General features: G+C 58.5%; 1 protein-coding gene across 3 annotated transcripts in view; it reads left to right on the forward strand.

The window, feature by feature from the left end:
• The window catches only part of ATP6V0D1 (ATPase H+ transporting V0 subunit d1), a 38455-nt gene that overhangs the window by 16000 nt on the left and 6090 nt on the right, over nt 1-16365 (forward strand). For all 3 annotated transcript variants that reach the window (XM_082369058.1, XM_082369056.1, XM_082369057.1), the window contains exons 2-3: nt 7457-7628; nt 16181-16359. In XM_082369058.1, the coding sequence (XP_082225184.1) occupies nt 7457-7628; nt 16181-16359 (351 nt within the window). The remainder of the gene's footprint in view (nt 1-7456; nt 7629-16180; nt 16360-16365) is intronic.

Here is a 16365-nt window from a genome sequence, read left to right on the forward strand (position 1 = left end):
ATGCTCAGTTAGCACTGTCTCTGTTCAGTGTCTACCCTCGGAGGCTGGCACTGCAGGGCCTTTCACCAGGTGACTGGCCAGGAGCCTGGGTCCAGAGATTCCACCAGCTGCTCAGGGCCAAGCTGTGGGACAAGATTTGAACTCAGGTCACTGTGGTCCCAAAGCCCAGGGTCTCTCTCCCTTGTCCCACTAAACCACCTAAGGAGCTGTGTCCTGAAACCAGTGACCTGGCAAAATGGGGCTTCAGAGAGGGGCTGTGGCTGTGCATGGACCTTGTCCTGGGCTAGCAAGAGGCCATGGACACCTCAATTTGGGGTGGGGGCAATGCCAAGGCTCTGGATGGGGAATGCCAGGCGGCACCTGAGGGAGGGGAGGAAGAGCTGGTATTTGATAGGAAGAGTTGGAACCCAGGGCTAGTCAGTTACATGAGGTCTACAGGGAGCCTGTGATGGGCCCTGCTGAGGAGGATCGGGGGTGAGGAGGATGCTTAGTCCGTGCTGCAGCCCCCAGGTAAACCCAGGGTTAATGGTTTCCATGCTGTGGCTCCCACGCTGGGAGTTCCAGATGTGGTGCTCTGACCCTGCAGAGCCAGCCAGCCAGTGCACACATCTGCTTTGGAGCTGATCTGAAGAAAAGAGGTCTCCCCCACCCCCAGAGCCTGGGGAGGAGACTCAAACACAGTCCATTTGCTGAGGGGGGTGGTTATGGCTCCATTGGGCCACCAGCCTGGCCGTCTGTCCACATCTGTCCATTTGTCTGAGTTTCCCTGCTTTGAGCCCCTGGAAGTTGCAGCATTAGAGAGCCCTTAGGGCAGAATGAGCACTGGAGGTACAGCCCAGGTCCAGTCCCTTCAAAGCAGTCCCTTCACCTGGGCCCAGCGAAGTCGTAGAACAGGCTCCAGGGCTCCACCACCCTTGCAGGGAGTGGCAGGATGGGCACGCTAGGCTCTAGGGAGCATATTTGCACATCTGGTTTCACTCAGCGGGCCTCAATTCCTGAAAACCCCTGAGCTCCCCAGGAGAGCATCGTTGAGTGACCTCTGGAAAAGCAGAAGTGAAGTCTGGGAACACACTGTCCTCTCACACTGTGCCGTGGCCAGCTGGCCAGCAAGGCCCCTCCGTGGGCCATGAGGCTATGGGTGAGTCTAAAGCAGGGGGCCGCCCCGCCTAGTGTACTGTGCCAGGGCTGCCTCTGTGCCTGCTGGGCCCCTGGGGCAGCGTAAGACCAATCCCTGGCCTGGGCCAAGACCCTCCCTCCCTGCCTCCCTGGGGCCCTTGCTGCAGAGGCTTGGGGACTGGAGACGCCGTGTGCTGCCTGCCCCTGGGAGCCCTCGTGGGGCTGAAATATCACTTTCAGGGCTGGCAGGATCTGGGAAAGGTTTCAGGAAGTGGATGGGAGACAGGGTTGCCCAGCTGCCACCTCTCAAGGTCTGGCTGGAGCTGGCTGCCAAGCCCACACTTGGTCCCTCAGAGAGCAGAGAGTGTTGGACAGGCTAGGGGTCCTCATGCCCTCCTGCTAATCAGGGGCGAGAGTGGTAATCAGAGGTGCTAGCTGGGGCCTGGGCTCTGCTGGTGAGGGATCCTGGCCCAGAAGACCTGGGTAGGGGGTTGGCAGGCAGTGGAGGGACAGGTGGCAGCTATGGGGCCTCCTTGAGTCTGGCATGGCCCTGGGAGGAACAGTCATGCCAGGTGGGTGTTGGACTACAACCTGCCCAGGCGCCTTCAAAGAGCTCAGCTGGATCCTGCTGGAGCAGGGCAATGGTCTTTGACACAGACAGTCTCAAGGTGGACAGGGGTGCCCTGTGGAGGAGGGAGGGCAGGGCTCTCCCTTGCCAGGCTGGGGTGTGCCCTCCCAAACCAGCCTCTCTGGCTGGGCCTGAGGAAGCAGCCCTGTTTCCTGGACTTCAAGGGCTTCTCTCGCGGACACCCTGTGGACTTGCCTGGAGCACTTGCTTGGGCCAGAGATCACAAGCAGGTCGCCCTAACTGGAGAATAGCACCGGTAGAGCAGAGAGTCAAGCAAGGGCTAAGGCCGAGGCAGTGCTAGGGCTGAGGGTGTGGGGCCTCACAGGCTGGGGGGAGGAGGCCAGGCTCTGGGGCCACAGGGGCTGCTGGGTAAAGGTGAGAGCGACACGTTGGAGTTGGAAGACAACACTCTGGTGATGGTATGGAGAGTGGACTTGGGAGCTGGGAGCCAAGATGTGGGGCAGGAGACCAGCAAAAGGGCACCGTGGCGGTGAGGAGGCCTGAGCGGCCCCAGGAAGTGAAGTCGGGGGGATAGTCACCAGAACTTTGGGATAGGCAACACTGGGAAGCAGAGGAGGCCTGGGAGGGTCCTGGGCGGGGTTGAGGGGCCCTGAGGAGCTGGCCCAAGGCCCTCAGGGGAGGCTGCAGGCAACGGGAAACTGAGCTGATTGGCTTCCTCTGAGGAGGGCTTTAGGTCGTACTGCAGAGAGAACTTCCTGACAGCAGCAGCATCTTCTTGGACATGAGAATTCAGCCTCTGAGGAAGTCTTTTGCTGTGAGAGATCCCAGACTGGCCAGACATTCCTGATGCTGGGCCATGGATGGGAGGATCTGGGGTAGACAGCTGGGCTTATGGGTAGACCAGAGCAGTCCCCCACATCTGTGCTAACCAGAACACTGCTCACGCCTCAGCCCAGGCACGTCTGGGGCTCTCGGGCTGTCACCGAGGCTTTCAGGCTTCCCAGCTCAGGGCACAGAGCAGAATTAGCCCCTGCCTTCCCAGAGCCCCTGGCGTCCTCGTCTGCCCTCGGGGGCTGGGCCAGGGCTGGGCGGCCGAGTCTCCCACAAAGCTCTCAACAAGTTCCAGGCCTCTTCTGCTATGCTCTGATCCCACCCCCAGTCACACCTCCTCCACATCCCTCGGAGAGAGCAGGAAGCTGAAGGGGAGGGGGCTGGTTTCTAATGGGCCTGTCCCAGCCCTGAGGACTGTGTAAAGGGCTTGGGGCTGCCAGCCACTGGGCCTGGCCGCCAGGTTTCTTGAACAGGGTCAGAGCTGGTTCAGAAGCCCTGTGTGGTCTGAGCCAAAGAATCGGCTAGCCTGCCTGCCTCCAAGTTGCCTTCTTGGCTGGTGGGCTGTCCCCTCACCCTGGGTCACAGGGAGAAGTGGCTCTTGGCCAGGGGAAGTGGTCTGGAATGGCCCTCTGATGTCGTCACTGGGGGCTTTTAAAAATGAGTTTCCTGGTAAGGAAAACTCCTCAGGCCTCGGGCAGGATTCTCGGTAGAATCTCCCAGGTTTGCTCTGATTCGACAAACACTAGCAGAAACCACCCGGTCGTCTGTGTTCCAGCAGCCAAGTCCCCAGATGCAGCGTCAGCAGAACGCAGTAGCCAAGACACAAGGATGTTTGCTTTAAGGCCCATGCTAAGACCCAGGGGTGGGGGGCATGCAAAGGAGAGTCCACCCATCAGCTTTGCCCCTCTTATTTTATCTTATTTTTTAAAATTTTATTTTATTTGCCCCTCTTATTCGCACGTACTAGCTTCTGAAGGAATGGCTGGCACCACAAGTGATGCCAGAGGGGTTATCCGTGAATCATGACAGTCTAGAGCCCCTGTCAGGTGGGCGGTGAGTGTCCAGGTTGCCTCTGAGGCTGTGGAGGGGCCTGCCGTGGCCCCTCTTACCTCTCTGCCACCTGCCAGCTCTTCTGGAACTAAAGTCTGCCTGGGCAGCTGGGTCCATATCTGAAAGGCCCATCCTGGGCCAAGGGCCGTGGGAGAATGGTCAAAAATGTAAGGGGTGGGGGAGGAGAGGAGACCAGAGTTGGGGATGGAGAGAATCCACCAGGTCTGATCTATATCCCCAGCCTCCCTGTGCTTGACTGTGGGACTCTGGACACGTTTCATGTTTCCTCTGATTTCCCTTTTTTGAGTCTGTGAAATGGGCATGGCTGGCGGGTCCAGCACATAGGTTGCTACTGGCATGGCGCTAAGTATTCAGCAGGGCCCATCTGTTTCCAGTTAGAGTTGGTCTTGGTTCCCGCCTTGTGTTGGGATGCTGCCTCCCACCTCATCAGTGCCAGGTGTTGAATGGAGTTGGTGGGGGCTGGAGAGGAGAGAGGGTGCTTGGTGGTGGGGGACTTGGGGAGCGAGCCTGCCCAGGGAGGGCAGCCCCGTGGAGCAGGTGAGGCTGGGGCACAGAGGTTTCACGCGGCTGGAGACCTCGGGCAGCTCTAGTGTAGGTGTGGCACGGCACTTGGGGAAGCCTTCCGGCAGCAAGGGCAAGGATGCCAGGTGAGGGGGTGTCGGGAGGCCTGGCCCCTGGATGCTTTGGAGGATAGGAATCAGGAGGCCGGGCTGGGGTCCAGGACCCAAACTCACTGTCCCAGAGAATAGTGGGACCACTGGCATGAGGGTCCCTGCCAAGAGGACTGGGTTTTGCCCTGTGCATCTGGTATGGCTTCCAAGCCCTGGCTGTGGCCTGTCACCGCCTGAGAAGGGCTCTTTGCTGGCTGCAGTGGCTGGATGGATAAACGGACAGGCTTGAGCTGGCAGCTGCTGCGCCAGACCGTCTGACCCAGAACACCACATCCCGGCCTGGGCTTCCAGCTGCTGTCCGCGCTGTGGCTTCCCCTAGTGGGGATTGGAGCACCTACTTTGCCCGGGCCAGAACTCCCTGCCCACTAGTTTTTTCAAGTATCACAATGTTTACTGATAGATAAAAGATGTAAAAGCAGGGCATATGACATGACTTGATAAATTAAGTAGAGTTAATTTCAGTATGAAAATAAGAGGGACCAATTCATATTCTCACCATTTGTTTCATACCCACAAAAACCACTTCGAGGGCATTAATGATCTCTCAAAACTTATCAGTTTTGTGCAAGTAAACCATGTTTCTTTTTTTTTTTTTTTTAATAAACTTATTTATTTATTTTTAATTTTTGGCTGCATTGGGTCTTTGTTGCTGCGTGCGGGCTTTCTCTGGTTGTGGCGAGCAGGAGCTACAGTTCGTTGCAGTGTGTGGGCTTCTCATTGCGGCGGCTTCTCTTGTTGTGGAGCACGGGCTCTAGGCGCGTGGGCTTCAGTAGTTGTGGCTCACGGGCTTAGTTGCTCCCCAGCATGTGGGATCTTCCTGGACCAGGGCTCGAACCCGTGTCCCCTGCATTGGCAGGCGGATTCTTAACCACTGCACCACCAGGGAAGCCCCCCATGTTTCTTTAAAAAAAAAAACCACACAAAATACTTGTGCACTTATCTAGAGTCAGGGATATTAAAAGCTAGTTTGTAAAACCCATCACTAGAGGTGGAAATACAGGGTTATGCTAATACAGCGAAATCCCTCAATTAGAGTTAAGAATTTTTCTGTAACAACCAAATGGTTAATCAAATGCTGCAACAACTCAAGCATTACTGAGCAAAGCACCTTCTTACCCCATGCCTTATTCCAGGTGTAGGTGGGCCTTGGCCACACTGGTGAGGAGGGGGAAGAATGGACCCAGGGCAGGGCTCACAGCAGACGGCCGGGGGTGAGGATGGAGGAGTGTGCACACCTCCTGGGCAAAATGGCAGTGGGGTCCACGGGGCAGAGCAGGGGGCTGGTGGCTTCTCCCTGCTCCACCTTGCCCTCAGTTCTGTCCCCCTTTTGGGTGGCCACCGGAAAAAAGGTGTGAATGGTAGAGCGATAGCAAAGGCAGCGGATGATGAAGGCCTCCTGCAGGCCTCACGAGGTTCAAGTCCACTCTGAGTGCCCAGGAGCCACAGAGGACAGGAGTGCTGACTGCCACCCGAGTGCAGGTAGAAAGTGGCCACTCCGACGGTACGCACCCCTCCCTCCCTTCCTCCCTCCCTCCACGCCTCCCTCCCATATACTCTTCCGTCTCTTCTTTGGCACACCTGACTCTGGGCTGGGAGCATTCTCCTCCTGATGGGGTACAGGAGGAGGGGCACCACAGAGATCCCCTAAGTCTGTAGAGCGATGATGTGCCCCACTCGCCCTTCCTCTCTAAGCAGCCCGGTATAGCATGGCCCTCCAGGTCCACAGACACATGGGGAGGCCTTAAGCCGGGGCAAGCGGGGCGGTGCTTGTGGAAATGTTCACAGGTGTCACCCTTCCTGTCACCCTCTGGGCAACCTTCCAGGGCACAGAAAGCATGTATTCCTCAGTCAGCAGAAGCCAGCCTCCGCTGTTGGGCCTTAATCCACACTTGCATGCATAGGCACACATGGGTCCTTCCTCAGCCACTGTCCTTGGTACTGCCATCACTACCGCAGTGTCTCCCATTTCAAAGCCCAGGAGCAAACCCTCTTGCTGTCTTCATCAACCCTCTTCCCAGTCTTCCATTTATTCCACAGTTACTTACTGAACATGAAAATGCACCAGAACATACTGTGTTCTAGGCTCTAGCATACTGCAGTGACCCAGAGTCCCTGCTATCGTGGTTTATGTGCCCCGTGCCAGGTGGGATGTGATGTGTTACAAAGAAAAATGGCACAAATGAAGGGACAGAGTGGTGGGGCTATAGGAGAAGCCTCTGAAGACGGGCATTTGAGGAGAGCTCATCACTTTCCAAGCAAGGGGACAGGGAAAGGCCCTGAGGTGAGGATGTGCAGATGCGTGATGGGGTCTGCCTGGTGTTTTAAGATCGCTCTGGCTGCTGGGTGGAGCAGAGACTGGGGGATGGGATGCACGGGCAACAGCTGCACACAGGTTGTTGCCACAATTCCCCTGGGACTCACCTGTCCTGCCTCCCCAGGGCCCTTCCGCTCTGTCCTCTCCTCCCTTTTCCCTCACCCCTGCTCTGAAGAGCTCAGGAGAGCCCGTGGGCCTGGCTTGCCTGCCTCCAGCCACTCCTCAGGCAAGGCCAGTCTTTCTCCTCAGCCTCATCTCCCCCTCACACCACTCATTTGTCCTTTAGGCTACTCCTCACTCATGCCATCCTGCTAGCTGCTTCCTTTGCATTTTCCTGTCCCTGCGTTTTGCCTGGCTCAGCCTGGAGTGTCCTCTCAGCCCCATCTTGGTGCCCTCTCCACTTTACCCTTGGCCTGGGGCATGTCCTTCATTTCATATGCATTGTTTCTGCCTGGGGGTACGTTGGCTTGCTCCTTTAACCATGAGGCTCTGGAGGGTAGGGCCCATGTCTTATTCTGCTTTAAGTTAGGGCCATCCTGGAGCCTACCATGCAGGAGAGCCTCAAAGGCTGTGGGTTGTGAATGGCACCTTGGGTTGGGGTTTCCCAGGTTTTCTTGTCGTTTGGGGGAACAGTGGTTCTACTTGTACTTGGACTCTGGGGCCCAGTGTCCTGGCTTTGGCCTGACTGCCCTGGAGTAGGCTCTGAGCCAACAGGGAGGTGGAGGCAGGGACAGGAGGTCAGGGTAGCAGCAGGGCACAACTGCAGGAGAGGGTCTGGGACCCAGAGACGGGGTGAGGACAGGGACTTGGGGTCCTGGGGAGGCTCAGCACGGCCAGCTCTCACCCCCCACCCTTGGGTTTCAGACCTGAAGCTGCACCTGCAGAGCACTGACTACGGCAACTTCCTGGCCAATGAGGCATCACCGCTGACAGTGTCCGTCATCGATGACCGGCTCAAGGAGAAGATGGTGGTGGAGTTCCGCCACATGAGGAACCATGCCTATGAGCCGCTCGCCAGCTTCCTGGACTTCATTACGTGAGTGTTCTCTATAGTGCCTTTTCCCCCCACTGGATGGGGTAGCTCCTCTGTCAGCAGGGTCCTCCTGGGTTGGGTGGCTGGGCTGCTCATTCAACAATGCTGGGCCCAGGCCACCACCTATAAAATGGGGTCACCAGCCACTTCACTGCTGTCTGGGAATCTGGTGGGCAGGCCCGAGTGTCCCACGCTGTAGTGCTGGATGAAGCTGCTTTCCCTGCGTCCCTGGTGTCAACAGGGATCAGGGATGACAGGAGCCCTTTCCCTCGTTCACCCTATAACACTCACCCTGAACACTCACCAGGCCCCCACTGCCCATGATGGGGTCGGGGGATGGGTAGAGCTTTGAAGAGTCAGGTTTTGGGATGGACCATTCAGGCCCTGTGACCCTGTGTGGGCTGAGGCTGTCCTCTGTCGTCTCTGACCATGGCCCTGGGTCTCAGGGAGAAGCGGGGCAAGGCGGAGAGGGTGCTGAACACCTGGCCGCCTTTCCCAGTTCTGGCCCAGGCCCCCATGCTAACAACCCTTGGCTGCCCAGCGTTCTTCATGTCTAATCCTTGGGTGCAACCCTGCCTCCACTAAGCTCCTGGAGAAGAGGAAAGGACCCTGAGACCTACAGGCTGGGGAGGGCACTTGGACGAGACAGCCTCTGCTCGCCAGGTGTGCCTGTGGAAACAGGGAGATAGAGAGGCCCCTTCTGCCAGGATGGCCCAGGAGCCATGAGCCAGGGCCTGGTGGACAAAGAGTTGGCCCTGGCCCAGGGGGCTGCCCAGCGCAGGTGGTGGACAGAGACATCGGTGGCTGGCTTACATGAGCGTGCTCTGCACTGCTGGAGTGTGAGTGTGTGTTGTGGGGAAGCCTTTCCAGGCGCTCTTCTGGATACTGTCTAGCTTTAACCCTTCCCTGCTGGTGGGACCCCCAGATCCGTGGGACCTGGCGTACCTCCTACACTTACACTTGCAGGGACAGGGCTGGATGCCTGCTGCTTGGCCTGCTTCCCACCCCCAGCCAGGAGCAGCCATTTACTCGAGATCCACTTGCTCAAGTAGGGGCTGCAACCAGAAGGGCTCTATCCTTGGGTTGAGGCCACAGGCTGGGACACTTGAAGGGCTCAGGCTGGGAAGCAGGCTGTCTCCTGGCCACAAGCCTCCTTCCGGGGGACCTCCCTGCTGTCCTGGCTGGATCCATATCATACTGCCCTGGCCCCCGTCAGGGTACAGCCGACATGGTCCTTCTGGGCAGGAGGCCAGAGATGGCATGTGTCTCGTGCTGCCACATTGGGGGTCATACTGCAGTGCCCATCTGTCAGTCAACCCCTAGCCTGGGCCTGGGTGTCCTTTACCCCAAGGCCAGAACTGAAGGACATACCAGGAAGCAGTGCGTTTATTGCCAGAGCCGAGCCTTCACCTTGTTTGCACAGGGCTCCTTCAGCTTCCTGGTGAATGTTCTGGCCTTGCTAGCTAGGCTGGCCAGAGGAGACTGACCCCATGCCAGTGGTCAGAGGGCAGATGTCATCCATCCTGCTGCCTGCTTGGCCACCTGCCTGTGCTGCCAGCCCCTGGCCTGTCTTGGTGCCCTCAGAGGCTTGGTCTTAGCCTGCCAGGCCATGAAACTGGAGAGGGCTCTGAGCGTGACTGAGGCTGCATGGCCGCCAGCTGTTTGCTGGAGGTTGGCTGCAAGCACCAAGCTTGCTTAAAGCAGCCAAGCACTATCACCTGCCCGCCCCTTCCATTCATGGGTGATCGTGGCTCACAGCCTTCCCACCCCCTCAGTCCTGCTCTGTCTCAGGAAGAGCTCGGCAGCCACGTGTCAGCCTGTCTGAGCCTGTGGCTGCTCGTTCATGACCTCGTCATCTCCAGTGACCTGCTCCTCTGCTCTCCACTTCAGCCACCCCCACGATGGCTGCCCAAGAACATGTCACCACCTGGAACTGCTCCGGCCCTGAAATCGCTGAGTCAGGCACCCCGTCTCTACCCACAGCCTTCAGGCCTTCCAGCCCACTCTCAGCCCCTTGTGGGACATGGGTTCCGGACTCAGCAGGGCTCTGGACCTTGCTTCCTCCCCCGCCACCCCTTCTGTCTTCATTTTCCTCCCTCCCCAGCTGAGGTTCCCTGGTCCATCATTCAAGCACTCTTCTGCCAGCATCCGCAGCGCTCTTGGCCGCCCATCTCATGGTCCCACCCGGCTGGCAGCTCCCCAGCCCTGGAGGAAGCCCAGCAGCCTCCAGCCTCGAGGCGCCCTCCCCCACCTCCGCTGCCGGGAGCAGAGCTGGGGAAGCCAGTGTTGGGTGGATTTTCCCTGCTGCCAGACATGCACACTTACCAGTTCAGCTGGCTTGGCCTGTCCCTGCCCAGCTGGCCACTCGCTCTCCCTACTCAGCACCCTGCAGCTCCCCACCGAGGGTGGGAAGACCACCTCCCCATCTTAAACACCGTTCATCGCCTGCCCCCAGCCTTCTCTCTGGGTAGATGGCCCACCTCTTCCTCCACAGAGACAGTAGAAGCCAGTCCACCTCCCAGCACTGTGTCTGTGCCCCCCAACCCTGTTCCAATGGCAGAGGTACCCTCCTCTTCTCTTGGGTCCTTCTGCCGATGTCCTGAGTCCCCTCACCCCACTCCCTGAACCCTGAGGGCCACTCATCTGCACTCCTGTCTGTGCAGCCCCTTCCCTTCCAGATTCTTCCCAACAGCATCTAAACAAGTTCAAATCTCTCACACCATTAAAAACCCATCTTGTGCGGCCTGCACTTTTACATTCCCTCTGTGTTCTCTCACCTCCTGCATCCTGAGCCTCCAGTCCGCTTCCAGCCATCCCATCACTCCACCAAAGGCTCCGGCTAAGGTCACCGCTGACCTTCATGTGGCCAGGGTCTCCAGACCTAATAGGAGCCACATCCATCTTACCTCCTTCCAGCAGTCTCCTTCCTCTCAACGGTGTCTCTTTGATTTAACTCCTACCTCCCCGGCTGCTCCTCCTCTTCCTCCTCCACACCACCTCCGTAACCGCCTCCACCCTGGCTCATCCCAGGAGTAAGGAGTGTTGCAGAAAGGGGTGAAGGCTTCCACAGGGGCCTGTCCAGGGGACCTCCCCAGGCCAGGGACTCACCACTGGCTTCCCTGAGGAGGGGGCTGTTTGGCTGAAGGGAAGGGCATTTGAAAGAAGAATTGGGGGAAGGCAGGGGGAACCATACATGTGGAGGTGGAGCACGGAGCCCCTGGCTCTGTGACCCTCTGGGAAGGAGGCAGATACCCTAGAGATGTCCAGAGGGATGTTACCGGAAAGGAGAGTGCCATCCCCAGGTGATGGACGCGTCAGCTAGATACCCCATCCTGGGTGTGGGGGCATGAGGGAACAATGCCAGTGCTGCCCACAGACAGAGCTGGCCCAGCTGGGGCGGAGGTTGGGACCACCACAGAGGTCATCTTAGCTCCAGACTTCAGAATCTCTTAGTCGCCTTCGGAGCTGCCCCAGGATGGCTGGAACTGGTTTCTGCAGGAGGCAGTGAGTTCCTTGTCATTGCAGGTGTGCAAGCAGAAGCTGGGCAAGGTCTCCTCTGCCCTCCTGTGTGAGAGACAGTGTCCAGTGCTTTTGTAGATCCCAGCCAGCCTTGAGCCAACACACATGACCAGTATTCAGCTCTGGGCCAGGCGCAGTGCCAGGAGGGAGGGAGACTTATGGATGCAATAGGATGGGTACCAGTGGTGGTGCAGATAGCTTCTGGAGAGGCCTGTGGGCAGCTGCCACAAATGGAACCAGGGGCTTCAGCATTGAGAGGACTCGAGGGTCAGATGGGGTTCGAGAGGCCACTCAGAGTGGGTGGCCAGAGTGGAGGCAGCTGCCGCATGTGTGGTAGACAGGCCCTGAGTGAGAGAGGTCCCTCTGAAGTAGACTGTCATCAGTCATGTGGTTTTGAGATGATTCAGCTCAATTTCATGGTGATAACATGTAATACATCACTGTACCAAGGGCTCCTTCCAGACTCAGCCATTCACTTGCTGTCTGACATGGGGTAGGGCCTCTGTTGGGTTTTCTGAGCTTCAGAGGAGACTTTGATCTGGGCCATCCCATATGGCATCCTATGAGAGACTAGGCCCCAGAAGGGAAGCTGAGAGAGAATGGCTTGTGGAGAAGTGAGTTGGTCTCTGGGGATTCCCAGGTGGGCCCCAAAGGCCTTGTCCTTAGATGAGTGAGCCTCCCTGGAGGGGCCGTCCCCAGTGTGTAGCACCTGCCTGAAGCCCAGGTACCCATTGGCAGAGCCCGGGCACGGTGACCTGCACCATCTGGGGGAGGTGAGGTCTCATATTCTACTGTGCCAGGGGCCTCAGTGCCACCAGCCTGGAGTGGGCAGCTGGAAAGAAGCTTTGTCCTGGGACAATGGCCTCAAGTACCCAGTGGGCCTGTCAGCACACCCGCCACTCTCCCCAGGTCACATTTTCCAAACCTTGGGCTCTGCTGGGTCACAGCGGGTATCAGGTGTCCTTAGGCCTCCCTATTCTGGCCCCCCAGCCTTCACTGTCCACAACCACCGTTTCTGAGTTGATAGCAGGGTCTCTGTAGGCTGGGGCGCTAGGCCTGCTGTGGTTCCTGGGTCCTGGGCTCGACCCGGCTCCGGCCCAGAGGGAGAGCCAGCACTGACACTGTTCTCCTGAGCCTGAGGGAGAGTATGCAGGCGCCCTTTGATGCTCAGGAGTCTCAGGTCTCAGGTTGGGTCAGGGAGGACCCAACTGGACCTCAGGAGAGGGGCAGGATTTTAATAAGGAGAAGGTCAGGGCGTCACTGGCTCTGCTGGGGGCTGTACTTCAGTCATACTAATTGCAGAGGGGAAACTGAGGCTTGACAGGTAACGTGCTGAAGCCACAGCTTGATATCTCTGTTCACTTTCCACCTGGGCAGTGCTCTGTAGGACCCAGATGTGACTGAGCACAGGTACGGTTACTAGCAGCTTCTGCTGGGAGCTGTAGATGGGCCGACTGACCGGGTAGTCATCATGGCCTATCCAGCACCAAGCCTGGCCCCCGGGGCCAAATGATGAGACCATGGGAGCAAGCCATCATGCTCCAGCAGGTGGCGCCAAAGGGAACAGCAGAGGGACAGGACTTGGCTAGGGGCTGAGAAGACTTCTTGGAGGAAGTGGCTTTCTAAACCCCATCCCAAGACTTCTTTCGGCCCAAGCTGACTCTTTTTTTTTTTTTTTTTAATTAATTAATTTATTTATTTATTTATTTATTTTTGGCTGTGTTGGGTCTTCGTTTCTGTGTGAGGGCTTTCTCCAGTTGCGGCGAGCGGGGGCCACTCTTCATCGCAGTGCGCGGGCTTCTCACTGTCGCAGCCTCTCCCGTTGCGGAGCACAGGCTCCAGACGCGCAGGCTCAGTAGTTGTGGCTCACGGGCCTAGTTGCTCCGTGGCATGTGGGATCTTCCCAGACCAGGGCTCGAACCCATGTCCCCTGCGTTGGCAGGCAGACTCCCAACCACTGCGCCACCAGGGAAGCCCCCAAGCTGACTCTTGAAGGCACAGGGTGAGGGAGGGCCTCAGGGCAGAGCAATACAGACTGCCCTACTCCCACCCCAAGAGGGCCTCTTTGGCCTGGCGGGCAGATGCCTGTCCACTCCCCAACTGTCTTCCTCTGGAGGGAGATGCTGACCAGCTGGAAACTCACACTCTCCTATTAAGGCCAAATGAAGGGAGGACTGGTGGAGTGGCTTTCTGGGGGCAGGGAGGCAGCAGCTCAAGCCAGACGAGGAGGAGGATTTCCCTGCCTGCTGAAGGCCTTCACCTTGGGGGGAAAAGCAGACAGCTGGGCCGGCATCATCTCTGCCATGCCCTGCCTCCTTTCATCCCAGGAAAGGAGATTCTGGCCCTCACTGGGCAGGGGAAAGAAACAGGGGCTACTGCCATAGTAACCTTGCAGTTGACTCGGGGGAGGGAGCCGCTGGGCCTGGCATAGGGTCATCCAAAGCTGGCCTAGCCTGGATTAGAAGAGGGCCTTGGAAGGGGCTGGGGAGCTTTACTTGGCTTAGCATTTCCCTTGGTGCCCAGCCAGGACTTCTAGCAGGAGAGTCTGGGGGCAGCCAGGGGGTGCTATCACCAGCCCTCACATCTGCTGTCAGGGCTGAAAAGTGAATCATAGCCATCCTGTTCCACATCACTGGAGGGACAGCAGCAAAGCCAGACAGTGGAGTCTTCCCACAGGGCTCACCTCTGAGCCGGGTCAGGACCCTGACAATTGCCAAGGCACCTTCCTTGGGCCCTGACACCAGCCCCGTCCCCAACATAAATGAATACCCTGGTGCAAGGAGCGGAGAGGTTTAGAGAAAGGAAGCTGACTTGTGGAGATTCCTCTGAGAAGGCAAGGCTAGATGGGGAGTGTAGAGTCAAGGCATGGGAACCTGGACGTGGGTGGAGGTGCATGGACACTGACCAAGAGACACGGTGCTCCTCTGCTTTATGATGTGACAGGGCCTGGGGCCTGCAGCCTCTGTGTCTCATATCCTCTGACAGTGGGGCTGGTGATGCTGGTGGTTGTGGGATCAGTTGGATAGAACAGCTCGAAGAGGTACAGCATTCTCCCCGTCCCTGCCCAAAGTCTGGTGAGAGCGTGAACGAGCATCTTCGGGTTCGGGGGTAGGGACTTTGTGGCTGTCTCAGGGAACACGATGGCTAGAGTGGGGCTGGATGGGACACAGGTGGAGTGTTGCGGGAGATGATGTATGGTGGGTCCTGCGGTGCGTGAGATTCTGGAGGCATCAGGGGCAAGAGGGATGTGCTGTCCAGGTTAGGGACAATGCAGGCTGGGGCTGGAGACCAAGGCACAAAGCTCTGGCGGGATCTCTCTGAGGTCCCTCGACTCTGCCAGCTCTGTCAGGTGGGGGCAAAAGGCTGGCCGTTCGGGCCCCTCGGCTCGCGGCTGTGAATGGGCCCTGCCTGAAGCCCTCAGTTTGAGAAGGCAGGCCTGTCTCTTCTCAGCACACATCCTGTGGCTGACCCAGTCGGATTGGGGGCAGAGAGAGGGCAGCTGCCTGGCCCCAGGCCCGAGAGAGCAGAGGTCATAGCAGGGCACTGGGCTGGGTGGGAGTTGGGGGAGTGTGTAGCAAGCAGGGGGGTGGGGGTCAGGCGGGGACAGGAGCTGTGGTTTCTTCCTTCTGCCGCCTTCCTGGCAGGCCCTGTGGGAGTTCCCCCAGTAGCCAGCCCTCTGAGCTGAGGCCTAGGCCACCACCTCCTTACTTTTCTTCCCTTGGAATTGGGGGCCACTTCCTACCTTGGACAGCCTCAAGATACTGTCACAGGACAGCTGTTGGCCCACCCAACAGCCAGGGTGTGCTCAGTGCCCAATTCAGGGCAGCAGCCTCCAGCCCAGCTCCCACCCTTCAGTGGGAGCCCCACTCTGGCCTTGGAGCTGAACCCCCAGGCCTCATCCAGCTGCCTCATGCCCTGAGATCATCACTGGTGACAAGCTGGAGGAATGTTGTGGCTCCTGCAGCCTGACTGGGGCCCTCTCGCCCTCTTCACCCCATTGCTCACACAGGTGACTACACAGAACTCTTGGCCACAGCCCCTTTGTGGCATTGTCTCAAAGGGTGGAGGCAGAGCTTGCCCGTTGCCAAGTCTGAGCTGGGTAGCCCCACCCCTCCCCAGCTCTCCAGCCCCCCCTGCTGCCCGTGCACTGTGCAGAGCCGGCCTTCTGTGCCGGAGGGGACTGACCTGAGCCCAGGCTCCTTCCAGGTCTCTGGGTCTCCTCCAGGCCATCCTGGTGGCTCCTCAGGCCCTAAAGGAGGAGGCAGTGCCCTGTCTTTGGAGCGGGCTGCACAGGGCAGCTGTCTGCCTGCTTGTCTCAGCCTGACTGACCAGGGGCCTTACTCCAGGGACCCTCCCTCTGAGTCTTCTCTGGTTTTCCCTAGAGAAGCTTCTCCCCACTCCACTCCTCAGCCTCTCCTCCTCTTGCCATCTCCCCCTCTGTCCCCACCAGCAGCCAGAGTGCCTGTGGTACTCCTTGCTTATATCCTGCTCATGGGTCCCTCGTGCTCAAAACGAAGTCAGAACCCTCAGCCGGGCCCACAGGACCCACCTCTAGGCTCCAGCCTGCTGGCAGCACTGCACCGGTTCCCTTCCTTCTGCCAACCCTGACCGTGCTCAGTTCCTTGAGGCGTCCGCCACTCAGCGATTGCTTCCAGGCCTTTGCACACACTGTTCCCTCTTCCCAGAACATGCTTTCATCTCCCAGTTCTTTCATCCCCCAGGCTGGCCCGTGCGCCTCACCTCCGTGCACGTGCTTCCCGTGTCCTGCCAGAACACTGTTCACACCTGGGGGGTAGTTACTACCTGCACCTGCTTCCTGATCACTCGTGGGGCATGAGTTCTCACCCCCCCCCCCAGGGAGGGGCCATGTCTGTCCTGTGCTTCTGGTGCCGGAGGAGGGGGCACCCTTGGACAGGGAGAGGAGCCTGAGGTGGTGCTTGCCGTTGAGGGGCTGGTGGCCTGCGCCGGGTGGGGGCAGGGGCGTGGTGCTGTGCCAGGAGTTCAAGGACTGCCGCCCTGCTGTGTGCCTCCCGCAGTTACAGCTACATGATTGACAACGTAATCCTGCTCATCACGGGCACACTGCACCAGCGCTCTATCGCCGAGCTTGTGCCCAAGTGCCACCCACTAGGCAGCTTTGAGCAGATGGAGGCCGTGAACATCGCACAGACGCCCGCCGAGCTCTACAATGCCATTCTGGTGGACACGCCCTTGGGTGAGC

Source organism: Balaenoptera borealis (genome assembly GCF_965194805.1).
Source record: "Balaenoptera borealis genome assembly, chromosome: 19".
NCBI lineage: Eukaryota > Metazoa > Chordata > Mammalia > Artiodactyla > Balaenopteridae > Balaenoptera > Balaenoptera borealis.